At 52.5% G+C, this 14,737-nt stretch overlaps 1 protein-coding gene across 1 annotated transcript; it reads right to left on the bottom strand.

Moving 5' to 3' along the window:
- Nucleotides 1–6,351: 6,351 nt before the first annotated feature.
- On the bottom strand, nt 6,352–10,184 carry Cdsn (corneodesmosin). The gene is made up of 3 exons (XM_038341147.1): nt 10,100–10,184; nt 7,616–7,943; nt 6,352–7,459 (listed from the first exon to the last, which is right to left on the bottom strand). Exons 1-3 carry the CDS (start codon nt 10,182–10,184, stop codon nt 6,352–6,354), a joined length of 1,521 nt encoding a protein of 506 aa, XP_038197075.1.
- Nucleotides 10,185–14,737: the final 4,553 nt, after the last annotated feature.

Genomic DNA, 14,737 nt, shown 5'->3' with positions numbered 1-14,737 from the left:
TCCTATTTTGTCTGGTTTTCTTTGAGGGGAGTGCAGTTGGGGTAAGTTAAGACAGAGTCTCACTATGAGACTGGCCTCAGACATACAATCCTCCTGCCTCAGCCTCCCAAGTGCTGGGATGACAGGCATATGCTGTCAAAGCCCCTCCGGTAGTCAAGCTTGTAAAAGATTTTAAAACTGTTTTGTAGATTTTATTTATTTTGTTATTTTATATTATGAGGCCTCCCAGGTCAGTCAGAAGGGGGCTTTGGATCCCCTGGGACTGAAGTTACAGACATTTGTGGACCACCATGTGGGTGCTAAGAGTTGAATCTAGATCCTCTGGAAGAGCTGCCAACTCTCCAGCTTATTCTATTCTTTTGGGTTTTGTTTGTTTGTTTGTTTGTTTGTTTTTGGGTTTTTTTTTTTTTTTGAGACAGGGTTTCTCTGTGTAGCCCTGGCTGTCCTGAAACTCACTTTGCAGACCAGACTGGCCTTGAACTCACAGAGATCCACCTGCCTCTGCCTCCTGACTGCTGGGATTAAAAGCGTACACCATCATCATCCGACTCCTTACTTTATTCTTAATTATGTATATGCGTGTGTGTGCCTGTGTTGGGGGGGATATGCGTGTGTGTGCCTGTGTTGGGGGGGATTTGTGTGTGTGTGTGTGCCTGTGTTGGGGGGGATATGAGTGTGTGTGCCTGTGTTGGGGGGGATTTGCATGTGTGTGCCTGTGTTGGGGGGGATATGCATGTGTGTGCCTGTGTTGGGGGAGATATGTGTGTGTGTGTGTGTGCCTGTGTTCAGGGGGGATATGCATGTGTGTGTGATGCCCAGAGAGGCCAGAAGAGGGTGTCAGACTCCTAGAGCTGGAATTACAGGTGGTTGCGGTGAGCCTGATGTCAGTGCTGGGAACCAGTGCTCTTAACCACTGAGCCAGCTCTTTCTGAGTTAAAATCAAGGGATCTGAAGGACTGACTCCTGTCAGCCGCTCCAGAGAGACTCCACTCCTGGCTGTTTTCAGTTTCCAGGGCCCCGTGTCTCTGGTCTCTTGGCTCTCTTCTCTGCCTTCCAAGTGTTTTCCCACACTCTGTTGTCTGGCTCCCTCTTCTGCCTCCCAAGCCCACATTTTAAACACTGTTTATACTGGACCCACCCGGATAATCCTGGGTAATCCCATTATGGTAAGGTCAGATGACTAATGACTCGTCAGGAGCCCTGTTTCCCTTTGTGGAGTAACCTAACATATTTGTAAATTTCAAGCACTGGGATGGTGACATCTTTGGTGGCGTTGGTGTGGAGCTGCCATTCTGCCTAATGCAGGTGGTCAGACGTAATCAAAGAGTATAAGAGACCGGGGTCCGGGCAGTGATGGTGCATACCTTTAATCCCAGCACTTGGGAAGCAGAGGAAGGTGGATCTCTGTGAGTTCAAGGCCAGCCTGGTCTACAGAGCTAATTCCAAGACAGCTGGGGCTGTTGCACAGAGAAACCCTGTATCAAAAACCAAAAGAAAAAAAGAAAGAAAGAAGAAGGAAGAAGGAAGGAAGGAAGGGAAAGGAAGGAGGAAGGGAGGGAAGGAGGAAGGGAGGGAGGGGAGGAGGGAGGGAGGGAGAGAGAAGGAAGGAAGGAAGGAAGGAAGGAAGAAGGAAGGAAGGAAGGAGGGAGGGAGGGAAGGAGGAAGGGAGGGAGGGAGGAAGGGAGGGAGGGTGGGTGCTGGGAAGATGGCTCAGCAGTTAAGAGTAATTGTTGCTTTTACAGAGGACCAGACTTTGGTTTCCTGCTGTGGGGTAATGCTCTTGTACACTGTAAAGATTTACCACTCATATTAATTTAATAAAACATTGATTGGCCAGTAGCAGGCAGGACGTATAGGTGGGGCAACCAGACTAAGAATTCTGGGAAGAGGAAAGGCAGAGTCAGTCACCAGCCAGACACAGAGGAAGCAAGATGAGGATGCCTTACTGAGAAAAGGTACCAAGCCACGTGGCCAAACATAGACAAGAATTATGGGTTGATGTAAGTTGTAAGAGCTAGTTAATAATAAGCCTGAGCTAAGAGGCCAGACAGTTAATAATTAATATAATGTGTGTTTCTTTGGGACTGAATGGCTGCGGGACCGAATGGGACAGAAACTGTATCTACAGTTCCCAGCACACATATGGAGGCTAACAACCTCCCTTAACAACAGTTACATGAAAGCCGGGCGGTGGTGGCGCACACCTTTAATCCCAGCACTCGGGAGGCAGAGGCAGGCGGATCTCTGTGAGTTCGAGACCAACCTGGTCTACAAGAGCTAGCTCCAGGACAGGCTCTAAAAAGCTGCAGAGAAACCCTGTCTCGAAAAACAAAAAACAAAACAAAACAAAAAAACAGTTACACGAGATACAAGATCTGATGTCCTTTTCTGGTGTCTGTGGTCACCAGGCATGTACATGGTGCATAAGCATACATACAGGAAAAACACACATACATATAAATTATAAATCTAAAATAAAGGGGACTATATAAGAAACACTCAGAGTCAGTGGTGTATCCAAGCCCGGCAGAGAAAGACATCTCAGTGCTGCAGTCAAAGGGCCGTGACTTCAACCTTGTTGCGCTGGGGTGATGGGAGCTCATTAGTGATTTAAATGTAAATGCTATGGTTTGCTTACGTGTTGATTGTGTCCCTCTCTCGTCTCCAGAGTGGGAATATTGAGAGATGTGGGACTTTTAAGAGGTGGGGTCTAGTGGGAGGTAGGAGGGAGATTAATGGGGACTTGTTAGACTGGATTAGCACCCTTGGGAAAGGATTGCTATCGGAAGAGTGAGCCTTGTTGTCTCTGATGACCTGAGGCTATAGGCTCAGCTTCCTTGGAGGCTGAAGTAGGAGGGTCACAAATTTGTGTCCAACCTGGGCTATAGAGTGAGGTCAAGAGCAGTTTGGGCAGCTTAGTGAGACCCTGTCTGAAAAGAGAAAGGTTAAAAGGGGAGAAAGGGGGTGGAGCAATGGCCCATGGCTTAGGAGATCTTGCTGCTCTTGCAGAGGACCAGAGTTTAGTTCCCAGCACCCACATGAAGAGGCTGGCATACAAAAATTCAATCCTCAGCACTGCAGAAAAATTAAAAACAGCCCGGCATGGTAGCTCACCCTTTTTTCCCAGCATTCCTGAGGCAGAGGAAGGTTGATCTCTGTGAGTTAGAGGCCAGCTGGTCTACACAGCAAGTTTCAAGACAGCCAGGGCTATATAGAGACCCTGTTTCAAAAACAGAAACGATGATGATGATGATGATGAGGAGGAGGAGGAGGATCCAACAGTAAGCCCAAACCCCTCTGGCTTCCTATCCTGACATGTGATGTCTTCTCCCATTCAATTCCTCCATGATGCTCAGAACTGGGCAGGGGCTCTTAAACTTTGAAAACTGAGTTTAAAAAGAAGACAAAGAATAGAAACAGAGACCTATTGCTGTGTTGACCTCTGCTGTTACCCATTTCAGGTCTCGGGTGTTTTGTTATAGCAACAGAAAGTGAACTAATACAAACATATCTGATGGGGCTGGAGGTGTGGCTCTGTTGCCAGAGCGCCTGGCTGTCACGCTGCCCCACATCCCATTCCTGCACCACATAAAACTGTGCACAGTGGTGTGTGCCTGTATTCTCAACACTCAGGAGGAAGAGGAAGGAGACCGGGAGTTCAAGGTTATCCTTGGCATCCTAGTTAGGGTTTCTACGGCTGTGACGGAGCACCATGACCACAGCAATTTGGCAAAAATGGGGTTTATTAGCTTATACTTCCACAGCACTATTCATAACTGAAGGAGGTCAGGACAGGAACTCACACAGGGCAGGGACCTGGAGGCAGGAGCTGAGGCAGAGGCCATGCAGGATGCTGCTCACTGGCTTGCTCCTCATGGCTTTCTTAGCTTTGCTTTCTTTTTTTTTTTTTCTTTTTTTGGTTTTTCGAGACAGGGTTTCTCTGCAGCTTTTTTAGAGTCTGTCCTGGAACTAGCTCTTGTAGACCAGGCTGGTCTCGAACTCACAGAGATCCGCCTGCCTCTGCCTCCCGAGTGCCGGGATTAAAGGCGTGCGCCACCACCGCCCAGCTTAATTGCCTTTTTCATTTTTAAAACTTATTATTATCGGCCGGGCAGTGGTGGCGCATGCCTTTAATCCCAGCACTTGGGAGGCAGAGGCAGGTGGATCTCGGTGAGTTCAAGGCCAGCCTGGTCTGCAGAGCAAGTTCCAGGACAGGCTCCAAAGCTGCAGAGAAACCCTGTCTCGAAAAAAACAAAACAAAAAACAAAAAACTTTATTACTATTGTGTGCCTGTGTGATGTCTGTGTGGGCATGCATGGGCCGCAGCGTGCAGGCGGAAGTCCACAGACAATCTGTAGAGTTGTCTCTCTCCTTACTCTTTCGTAGGTTCTGGGCAGCAGACTCACGCCAGCAGCCTAGCAGGGCAAGACACTTTGTCAGCTGATCTCTCTAGCCCCGCCACCGCCCACCCACTAGCCATAGGGAGAAACAAGTTTTTCCTGAACTGACCAGTAGGGAACCTTAGAGTTTGGTCCCCTTACACCAACTTTCCCCAATTAATTTTTGTTGTTGTTGTTATTCTGAGACAGGGTCTCACTTTGTAGCTCTGGCTGTCCTGGAGCTCACTCTGTAGACCAGGCTGTCCTGGAGCTCAGAGAAATTACCCTGCCTCTGCCTTCCAAGTGCTGGATTTAAAGGCATGTGCCACCATGCCTGTTTTGTCCAAATTTTTAACATGGATCAAACCAGAGATTAGAGAAGTCCCATTAAATGTCAGCTTCTCCTGTGGGTCCCATCCTTGGCAACTCTGAGGGTTTTTTTTTTTTTTTTTAAGTTCAGGTTTTTGTTTGCTTTAATTTTATTTTATGTGCATTGGCATTTTGCCTGCAGGTGTGAGTGTCTGGTCTTGGCGTTACAGACAGTTGTTAGTTTCCATGTGGGTGCTGGGAATTGAACCCTGCTCCTCTGGAAGAGCAATCAGTGCCCTTAACAGCTGAACCATCTCTCCAGCCCCTGGCCCAATGACTCTTCTGTAATGACGGAAACAAGGCTGCTTGGGAGCCTGCTTTGTCCTAGTGGACTCTGAGAGCCGGCATCGCTCCCCAGGGCTTCTGTTCAGTGGGAAGCCTCTGGTCCTGGACTTGAAGCTTCAGCCACTGTGGATTCGGCACCTGCTCTGTTCTTCCTAAAAGGAGGGGAATGGGTTTCACACTAGGGCAGCAGGAAGCTCCCTTTCCAAAAGCTTTGAGAGCTTTGCAGATGGAATAAGGCCCTTCCTATAGGGACACCCACACCCTTCCTGCGCTAGCGTCTGCCACAGCAGACTCAGGGCTGAGGAGGTGGAGAGGACACTGTAGGCTCTGTCTGTCACAGAACCGTGCTAACTAGGCCAGTGAGTCATCAGGCCTGGTGCACAGCAGCACACTGGGATGTTGTCTTCCTCTCCCCGCCCCCAGCGCTCAGAACACCCAGGCTCCTGTTCAGTCTCCAGGAATCTGCCTGGGCTGGCCCAGCGTCCCAGAAACTCAAGATCGACTCTAGGGACTCCCAGAGAGGACTGTGTTTCGAGGTGAGGCTCTGTAATGGAGGAGAAGCCTAGGTGGGAGAGAAGAAAATACTGAGGGCTTTCTGGAGGGAAAGAGGAGGGGGAAGAAGAAGGGGAACAGAGCTGAGACGGGAGACGTGGAGGAGGGCAAGAATCCGGACACCGGGCAACTCTGACGTCGTCAGTTCAATCAGTTTTTATTGTGTTCCTTCTCCGTGGGAGGAGGCGTGAGATAGAAAACACTGAGCCAAATTGCCAAGAGAAACGGGGAATATGCGCCCTCTGGAGGCACAAAAGTTTGCGCAAAGTTCACAAAGTTTATTGAACCCTGTCCAGTTTCCCGAGAAAGCCGGGAGTCTGTGCCAGGCTCTGCCGATGCCCTGGGGATCCACACGCACAGGGCAACATCCGTGGTAACCCAACAGGGGCTCAGGTGGCGAGCAGAGGAGGCTCGGGTGGAGTTGGAAGCGGGCCTGGTAGGGTAGAGAGGTCACTGAGAAATGCGGGGTGATGGGCTGGATCGCGCCTTGCTTGGCAAACAGGCAGAGGCACGGTTGACTTGAGTGTTTCAAGGACTTCCCAGTCAAGAACCCGAATAAGTGAGCTTTAAGGTGGGTGATCAGGAAGAGAGGGCACCACAGCGGAATGGGGTGGCAGCACCAGGAGAGGAGGAAAGGGACGGAGTCCACCATTGCCGGAGCCAAATAAGGGTGACAAGAGCCTGCGGCATAGGGCTCTCCTGGAAGGCGGGCAGGAAACTGGGCCCCTGAACATCTTCCAGTTGGGAGATGGCTGGCTTGTGTGACTTAAGGCTTGTCAAGTGGCTCTCCCTGTGGCAGGAAAACTTCTGGATCTGCTAACTGGGGCCCCAGAGGCTTCACCTGAGCCAGAATGTCCCGGATGGAACGGCAGGGCACCCTTCCAGGGCTGTTGAGGCCACAAGGCTTGACCACCACGGTGGGGACAGACTGAGGAGAGCCATTCAGACCTCCGTTCAGTGTGGAGGAGGAAACGGAAAGGCAGGGCCCGGAAGAGCTAGACTTGGGGCCGCAGGGCTGGAGGACAATTTTGCCGGTGGAGAGGGAGGAGCTTCCCCCACCGACGGAGCCCGTGCCTGGTGGGGAGCAGGGCCCCTGGGAAGCACCGCTGCTGCAGGGGTGGAAGGAGGTAGAGGAGCTGCTGGAAGTGATCTGAATTCTCGAACCAGAGCAAGGCCCCTTGGAACCGACACCACAGGGCTGGACCCCACCACTGCCCACGGGCTGGAACACGATGCCCGAGGCTGGGTAGGCATTGGAACTGGAAGAACTGTAGCTGGGGATGATGGGATTGCTGGAGAAGTACTTGCCCTCCGAGACTGGGGGCCCAGCCGCAAAGGAGGGGGCCCCTGGCGAGCCCTTGACAGGGTTGTCCTTGGTGAAGTAGCCCACGGGGTAAATTTTACCCCCGCTGTAGGTCATGCCTGGGGCCAGATAACTGTTGGCAGAGCCACCCACCACCTCGTAGCCGCCATAGGGTTTCTGGACAGAGGTGATGGGAGGACAGGGCTTGCCCGAGGGGCCGCCGTTGCTACAGGGCATGCCTTGAAACCCTCCAGGGCCACCAGATCCGTGTTGCTCCACCACTACCACTACGGGCCTCTGCCCGCCTGAGACGGTGTGGGAACTGGAGATGTAGGGCCCGGAGTGTGTGACGACGGGACCCCCACTGCAGGGAGAGTCGGGCACGTTGGAGCTACAGGGCCGCTGGTTGGAGATGCTGCTAGACACCACGGAGCTGTGGGAAGTGTAGGAGCCTCCAGACTGGAAGGTGCCTGAGGTCTGGCGGGAAGAGTTGTCACCGGTTGGCAGAGCAGAGCCATTTCCTTGTCCCTCCCTGGTGCTGCTTCCTGAGCTTCCAGACTGAGAGCTGCTGCTTACCCATCGGGAACTGCTGCTTCCTGTCTGAGAATTGCTGCTTCCCGTCTGATAATGGCTGCTTCCTGTCTGATAACTGCTGCTTCCTGAGTGGGAGCTGCTGCCTCCTGACTGAGATCCGCTGCTTCCTTGCTGAGATCCGCTGCTTCCTTGCTGAGATCCACTGCTTCCTTGCTGAGATCCGCTGCTTCCTTGCTGAGATCCACTGCTTCCTTGCTGAGATCCGCTGCTTCCGGACTGAAATCCGCTGCTTCCGTACTGGAAGGAGCCAGACCCAGAGGAATAGGGGCTCTGGGAATACCCTGTTCCTGGCTTAAAAATCAGAGATCCCGAAGAACTTCCCTGGGAGCTGCTGGATCCACCATGGCTGCTGACGCTGTTGGAGCCAGCCTTTCCAATGAGACAAGGGTTGTTGGCAGAGGTGATCCTTGTGGGGTCCTTACAGAGGTCTGAGATGGTCCCAATGCTCTTTGCCAAGGTTCCTGGAAGAGAGTAATGATCTGTAAGAACTAGATTGAAAAGGGGCTCCCCGCCCCCAGTAGCCCCATCCCAGTTGTCTACCCCGTGTCTCCATAGAGGAACCCAGGCAAGTTCAGAGGTAGAAAAAGGAAGAACTGGTTATCGTCTGTGAAGGAAATGAGGGTGACAGAATCAGGGTAGTTTTATTGTTCTAGCTGTGGAGATTGAGGGCAGAGGTCAAATGTCTTCGATAAAAATGTATGGTAAAACTCTGAAATGATGGGCATCGAAGGAGCACCCTTCAGATAGAGGTGGTAGAAATGCATAGGTTAGGAACCAGACAGAGTGAGGAGGTGGGGGCAGGATGATCGTGGGTCAGACAGTAGAACCAAACAGAAGAACATAGAAGGCAAAGCAGGGGTCGGGGCCATAGGCAGAGCGTTGGCTTAGCATGCACAAGACCATAGGTTTGGTACCACCAGAAGAGGGGGAAGGTGTGAGGAGACAGGAAAGGAGACATACGAGCCCAGGAAAGGGCAGAGGTGCCGCCGCTTACAGAAGGCGAGCACCCGTCATAGCTGGTACTCTGTCGCCAGCTCCCTAGAGAGAATCCAGACTGCAGAAGGGGTGGGTCAGCAGGGTGCCTGCTTCCTGTCCCAGCACTGGCCAGGCCAGTAAACCTTGGGTGGGGGCCAGGATGTGGGGGCACTCACCTGTTGCTTCAGAACCTGCTGGTACCAGTGTGACAGGACACCGCACCCTGAGCCACCCCTTCTGTCCCTGTCCCAGCCCAGGGAACCCATGGAACCCTCCTCCCATGACCATTATCAGCCTCCCCACCCAGCTATCACACGCACCTGCTGCCCCCATTCTGCCCACATCTGACTCTGGCTGCCTTGAGCCGTCTTTAGACCCGGACCTCTGTCCTATCCTCTGTCCTCCACCCACTGACGCTCGGCTCCTAGTCTCACGCTCCTTTGGCTTCAGTCTCTCTGTAAAGCTCTCACCTCTGTGTTCTGCCCACCCGGCCCCTTCGGAGCCAGACATCAGCAGGTGACTAACCTTCTCTGGTTGATATAGTCAAAGAGACAAAGAACGCCATGCCCTTCCCACACAGCTACCAGGAAGGCCATTTAATAGCATCTCTCTGGACCACGTGTCCAAAAACAGCGAAGGAGACATGGAAGTTCATAACCAATATTCATGCTAGAGTGGTCCACCAACAGCCAGTCTGCTGTCACGTGAAAAGTCCCCAACCTCATCTCAAAAAGCCCTGATGTATCCCACAACAAACCCTCCCTACCCCTGTTCCTTCATCCCTCATCACGGGACACACATCGCCCAGCCTGGGCTCAGGATCCTGGATGCCCTGCTTCTAACTGCAGTCTGAAGCCAGTTTCCTGTCCCCTCAGGCCTTCCGGATCCTGAGCTGCAGAGTGGGAAGGGCAAATCTATCACACAGGTCTCAGAACACCAGTGTGTTGAAAGGGCTAGCTACAGTCTAGCATTTCAAAAAGCTCTAAGCTCAGTGTTGTGGTGGTGCTTGCTTGCAATCGCATATATATATATATATCTTCGATATATATCTTCGATATATATATATCGAAGAGAGCCAAGTATATAGTAGATCACTTAACAAGCATGCATGCGTGAGGTCTGGGGCTTAACTCCCAGCGCCTCAGTAAAAATAAAATAAATAACATAAATAAATAAATGCAAGTTAATTCAAATACATCTAAAATGCTTGTAAAAGGCGGTTCTGGAAATGGTAGCAATTGTTATTCCTATAAGACACCTAGATCCTATCTTCTAGCGGGGCTACTGCCACTCCCACACCATCTAGAACTTCCGAAGCTGTGCCCTGTGCCATTTGATCTGAGATGGAGCCTGGGGTTTGATGATAGTGGCCTCATGTCTAGGTTTCAGAAACAAGCTCAGAACGTTTACATAGGACTTGGAGGATGGCGCAGAGGCAGAGTGCCTGCCTGCTCAGCCTCCGTGGAGCAAAGGAAGTGGCCAGACAAGGATGAGGAGTAGTCCCGGTTCGAAAAGTCAGATTCTAGGGCCCTGCCTGTGCCCCTCTCCTGGACCCTGTGCGGCAGGCCCTGGATGCCCCCAGCCGCTCTGACCTAGGGCCTGTGTCCCACACTGTCCCTCTCCCAAGGCCCCAGACTCCTACCTGGTAGAATGAGACTGGCCAGCAGCAATGCCATCAGCCCGTGCCCTCCCACACACCCCATTCTGGGTGCCCGAGAGGAGCTCATTGTGCACGGTGTGGCCTCCAAACTGACAGAAGCTCACGGACACCGGGACCTTTATGCTGGGGCTGGACATTCTCAGGGCAGGAGTCACTGTGGGGAGGAGGAGAAGTGGAGGGGGAGGCTGCCTGAGGGAAGTTGGTGTGGCAGGAGGCTGAAGCAATCAGGTATCACATGTGTCTACTCAGCAGCAGTGATGGCTGCAGGGGACCCGAGGCCACTGGGCACAAGCCCCTACCCTGGCTGGCCTTCCGGAGTTCCTCATTGCCTAATCTAGAGCCAGCTGTTCTGCCTTGGGTCCACCCCCTCAAAGGTGGCCACTCTCACCCAGGGACCCAGTCACCCTGTTCTTCCCTCCCTGGCCTTCCCAGATCCCATCCTCCCAGCATCCCTCCACTGGAAGAAGGGTGGACATTTTAGCTTTCCCTCCTGACCCCAAGAAGCACCCTGCCCCTGCCCGTCCCCAGCTCTGCTGGGGCTCACTTGTCCTCATCTGCTTGTTTCCTTGGCTTCTGCCACTCAGTCTTCCCCTCCTGCTTTGGATCTGAAGATCTGCCCTCACTCCGGACTCCCTTAGAGCGGCTGCCTGAGTACCAGCCTGCCATGGGCCTAGGAAAATGTCCCATCACCAAGCAAGCCCTTTTCCCTTCTCAGAAACAACATCCACGCACTAAAATCCTGAGGGCTCCTTTCTGGGGGCTCTCGGGACAGCTGGGCGGCGGTGGGGAACCGTGGTTAGCAGAGCTGGATGAGGGAGAGGCCTGGGTTGGGACCCCTGTCATAGCTGGGTCTCAGTGACTCACAGGCCATTCACAGTCCCAATCCCATGGTAGTGACCCAGACTCAGGAGGATGAGCAAGAGGCCAATGAGGCTAATTGGGAAGGTGGTGGCCAGGCTGCCCATTAGCCTGCCCCTTGGCCTGGATGGACAAACAAAAAGCATCCGAGGTTTGAGCCTGAGTAAGAAGGGCCGGATCAGCTGCTGGGTCCCTGAAGGAAGGAGAGTCAGAGCCCTGGGACCCACCAAGAAGAAGGTGGTTTCTCTGACACTAATGTGCCTCCCTCCTGCTGTAACCCAGGCCCCACCCCAGACAACTGCTCACTGTGGGAGTATATCAGTATCAGTCTGCCCTCACTCGGTCCCTCCTCCCCTCACTCAGACTCCTTCCAGATGTCCCTCTCTTCACAAGGGCATGTCTGTCCCTCCAGCCCTTGGCTTGGCCCTCCCTTTCTCCCTGCCCTGCCCTGAGTTCTGGCCCGCGTGATAGAGAATGTGCCCTGTGTCATGAGACCCCAGCTCTGCCCAGGCCACACAGGCTACAAATGCTTACAATGGGACTGGAGTAACTCACTGAGGTTTTTATGTTTGATTTAAGTTTAATTAAGTCTAAACAACCACATGCAGCCTCAGGCCGCTGTCTGGCCCTTCACTTCCTGCAGGTGCCTACAGGAAGGGCTGGGAAAGAGAAAGTACAGGGAGCCCTGCAGAAGGCAGTGACCAGAACGTAAGCCCCGAGCTGGGCAATGGCCTGGGACCACGAAACAACCGAGGCTTTGGAACTGAGATGACAGGGTTTTAAATCCTGCCTAGTCCTGGGCTTCGAGCCATTTACCAACCCTCTCTAAGCTCTGATTTCTTTCTTCACCTGTAAAGTGGGAGATGGGGTGGGAGCCCTGAAGACAGAACCCGGAACCCGAGGCCTTGCTCATGTTGGGCTGTTGGTCAAGTGTGACTTAGCGTTGAGTTACTTCTTCTACCGGACTGTTTCTGTAATTTCCTTGTTTTGATTTCATGTGTATGTGTGGTTTACCTACATGTGTGTAAGTGCAATCCACGCGTGTAGTTCCTGAAGAGGCCAGAAGAGAGCATTGATTCCCTGGAACTGGATTACAAATGGTTCTTAGCCTCCATGGAAGGTGCTGGAAATCAGACGCAGGTCCTCTGGGAGAGCAGTTGGCACGCATAACTGCTGGGACATCTCTCCAGCCCCCCTAAAATAAGAGATTATTTTAAATATTGCTTGCTTCCTGCCGGGCAGTGGTGGTGCACACCTTCAGTCCCAGCACTCAGGAGGCAGAGAGGCAGGTGAATCTCTGTGGGTTCGAGGCCAGCCTGGTCTACAGAGTGAGTTCCAGTACAGGCTCCAAAGCTACATAGAAACCCTGTCTCAACAAAACAAAAGAAAAAAAAAGGTGCCTGCTTTCAAAGGTTTGTAAAGATCAAACAGGAAATTACCAGAAAGAGTAAATTAAATGGGACCAGGGAGTGTCCCCTACAGGGTGGCTCACTGGCTGGAGTTCCCAGTTGCTCTCACCTTGGAATTCCCTTTGGGAAGGTGAGAGAGACATTCTCCTGAGTACTCACCCCAGAGAGAGAATAGTGGAACCTGTGGTTCCTCCCCAACCCCTCCCTAGACTCTCAGGCCCCAGCCCGGACCTGGGGAAGGAGTGGAACTGAGGCAGGGCAAAGAGCAGCAGGGACAAGACAAGGGAAAGGAGCCTTTGTGGTCGGAGAATGTGGGCATCCCCACTCTCCAGCATCACCTCCCCCAGTAGGCATCCTTTGTCTGTCTTGTTTTCTTCTTTCACATTCCTCCCTGCTGCCGTCAGACCTTGGCCAAGACAGCCAGGCTGGAGGAGGCAGTCTCTCTCGGCCTCCCGCCAGCTTCCAGCCACCCACTTGGTCACGTTCCTCACCTGGCCTCTCTCCTCCTGTCTTCTCTGTCCACCCTCTTCCCATCCCCCCACTGCCCTGCCCACAACAATCAGTCCTTACCCAGTTTCCCTCCCCGCTGTGTCCATTCTCCAGGGTCTGAAATTGATGCCCTGAAAGGGCTGGAGAGATGGCTCAGTGGCTAAGAGTACTGGCTGCTCTTCCAGAGGACCTGGGTTCAATTCCCAGCAACTACATGGAGGTTCACAACTGTAACTCCTGTTCCAGAGGAGCTGATGCTCACTCTGGCCTCTTTAGTGTACCCACATGGTGCAGTTACATACACACATAGCCAAAGAAAGACCAATGTACATTAAATAAATTTTTTAAAATGTCAATAACGCATCTGGAAATTTCAGAAACAAGCAATTTGTTATTTGTAAATAACTTCCAATATATTACATTGTTATAAGTGTCCTGCTTCATAGTTTATCTCAGTGTAATACATTGTAACACATTGATAGGGAGAGCAACCCCTCACGGAAAGGATAAACCTTTGACGGGAAGTCCAAGTCAAAGAATGGGAGACCTCTGAGGCCAGCCTGACCCTACAGAGGGAGTTCCGGGGCAGCCAAGGCTACACAGAGAAAATCTGCCTGGGAAAACAAAAACAAAAGGAACAAAAAGAAGGTGAAAACTCTATTCACCTCAGCATCCCCAACCTTAGAGAGATGTGGATGGATGGATGGGAGGAACAGGCCGGCCAAAGAGGAGACAGCTGGCCATCCACTGCCACCCATGGAGTGAGATAGCCCCTTCACTGGCCGTCCACTGCCACCCATGGAGTGAGATAGCCCCTTCACTGGCCGTCCTCTGCCACCCATGGAGTGAGATAGCCCCTTCACTAGACGTCCTCTGCCACCCATGGAGTGAGATAGCCCCTTCACTGGCCGTCCACTGCCACCCATGGAGTGAGATAGCCCCTTCACTAGACGTCCTCTGCCACCCATGGAGTGAGATAGCCCCTTCACTGGCCATCCACTGCCACTGTGGGGCAGAAGAGCAGAAATCCTAGACTAAGAATTCCTTAGAGGGGGTCTTACTCAGAGCCGGGTTAGGCTGGGGAGAAGGAAAGGGACAAAGAGGAAAGGCTGAGGGGCCTCTCTGAGGCTGCCCAGAGCTCACGGGCTCCTCCCCTCTCTCCCTGAGTTCCTGTCAGAGCCATCTCTATCTGTCTTCTGCTCTTTCTTCATCACCTGTCTGTCAAGTGGACTCATCTCCAGTCACACGCCTTCCTCTCCCTTGGGTAGAAGGTGACACTCCTGCCCACTCCCACTGGGCATGTCCTCTGAGCTGTTTTTCCTGTAGCGTGGATGGGTGGCCCTGACTCACCCACAGTCTTTACCTGGTGGCTCTCAATGAGATTTATCTGCATGTAGAGTCCCTACCAGACTAGGCCCCCTGTGACAGGAAAATGACTCTTAGGGTCCCCATCTCTTCTCAGCCCCCCTCCCGGGAGCACTCTGCCTGCAGTTTCTGCCCTGTGGGTGACAGCCACCTTCCTTTATTCTCTTCTTACATGGACCCTGCAACACGCTCTGTCTAGGCTTCCAAAAAGGACGGTTCCCTTGAAAGTCAGACTTGGGGATAGTGCTGATGTATGTCCTGAGTTCCCAGCACTCCGCCTTGGGAAACATGGTGTGTTCATGTGGGTGTCCTCATACATGTGCACATGGAAGCCAGAGGTCTTCATTGAGTGTCTTCCTCAATTGCCATCCACCTTTAAAATTTTTTCTTTTTGACTCAAGTTCTCTCTGTTGCCTGGAGCTTACTAACTGGCTGCACTGGCTGGATCCACCTGTCTACACTTCCTCAGCCCTTGGATTACAGGCTTTTGTGCAGATGC

This window comes from Arvicola amphibius, chromosome 9 (assembly GCF_903992535.2).
Source record: "Arvicola amphibius chromosome 9, mArvAmp1.2, whole genome shotgun sequence".
Lineage (NCBI taxonomy): Eukaryota > Metazoa > Chordata > Mammalia > Rodentia > Cricetidae > Arvicola > Arvicola amphibius.
Note: the sequence above shows the minus strand (reverse complement) of the source record. Positions and strands in the feature narration are given on the sequence as shown.

Excerpts from the sequence above, each read along its gene's own strand:
- Cdsn (XM_038341147.1), bottom strand. The coding sequence starts at position 10,184 with ATGAGCTCCTCTCGGGCACCCAGAATGGGGTGTGTGGGAGGGCACGGG. Across the intron at positions 7,944-10,099 it reads GGCCAGTCTCATTCTACCAG|GAACCTTGGCAAAGAGCATT; the intron begins GTAGGAGTCTGG and ends ACTCTCTTCCAG. Across the intron at positions 7,460-7,615 it reads CAAGGAAGCAGTGGATCTCA|CAGCAGCTCTCAGTCTGGAA; the intron begins GCAAGGAAGCAG and ends CCGATGGGTAAG.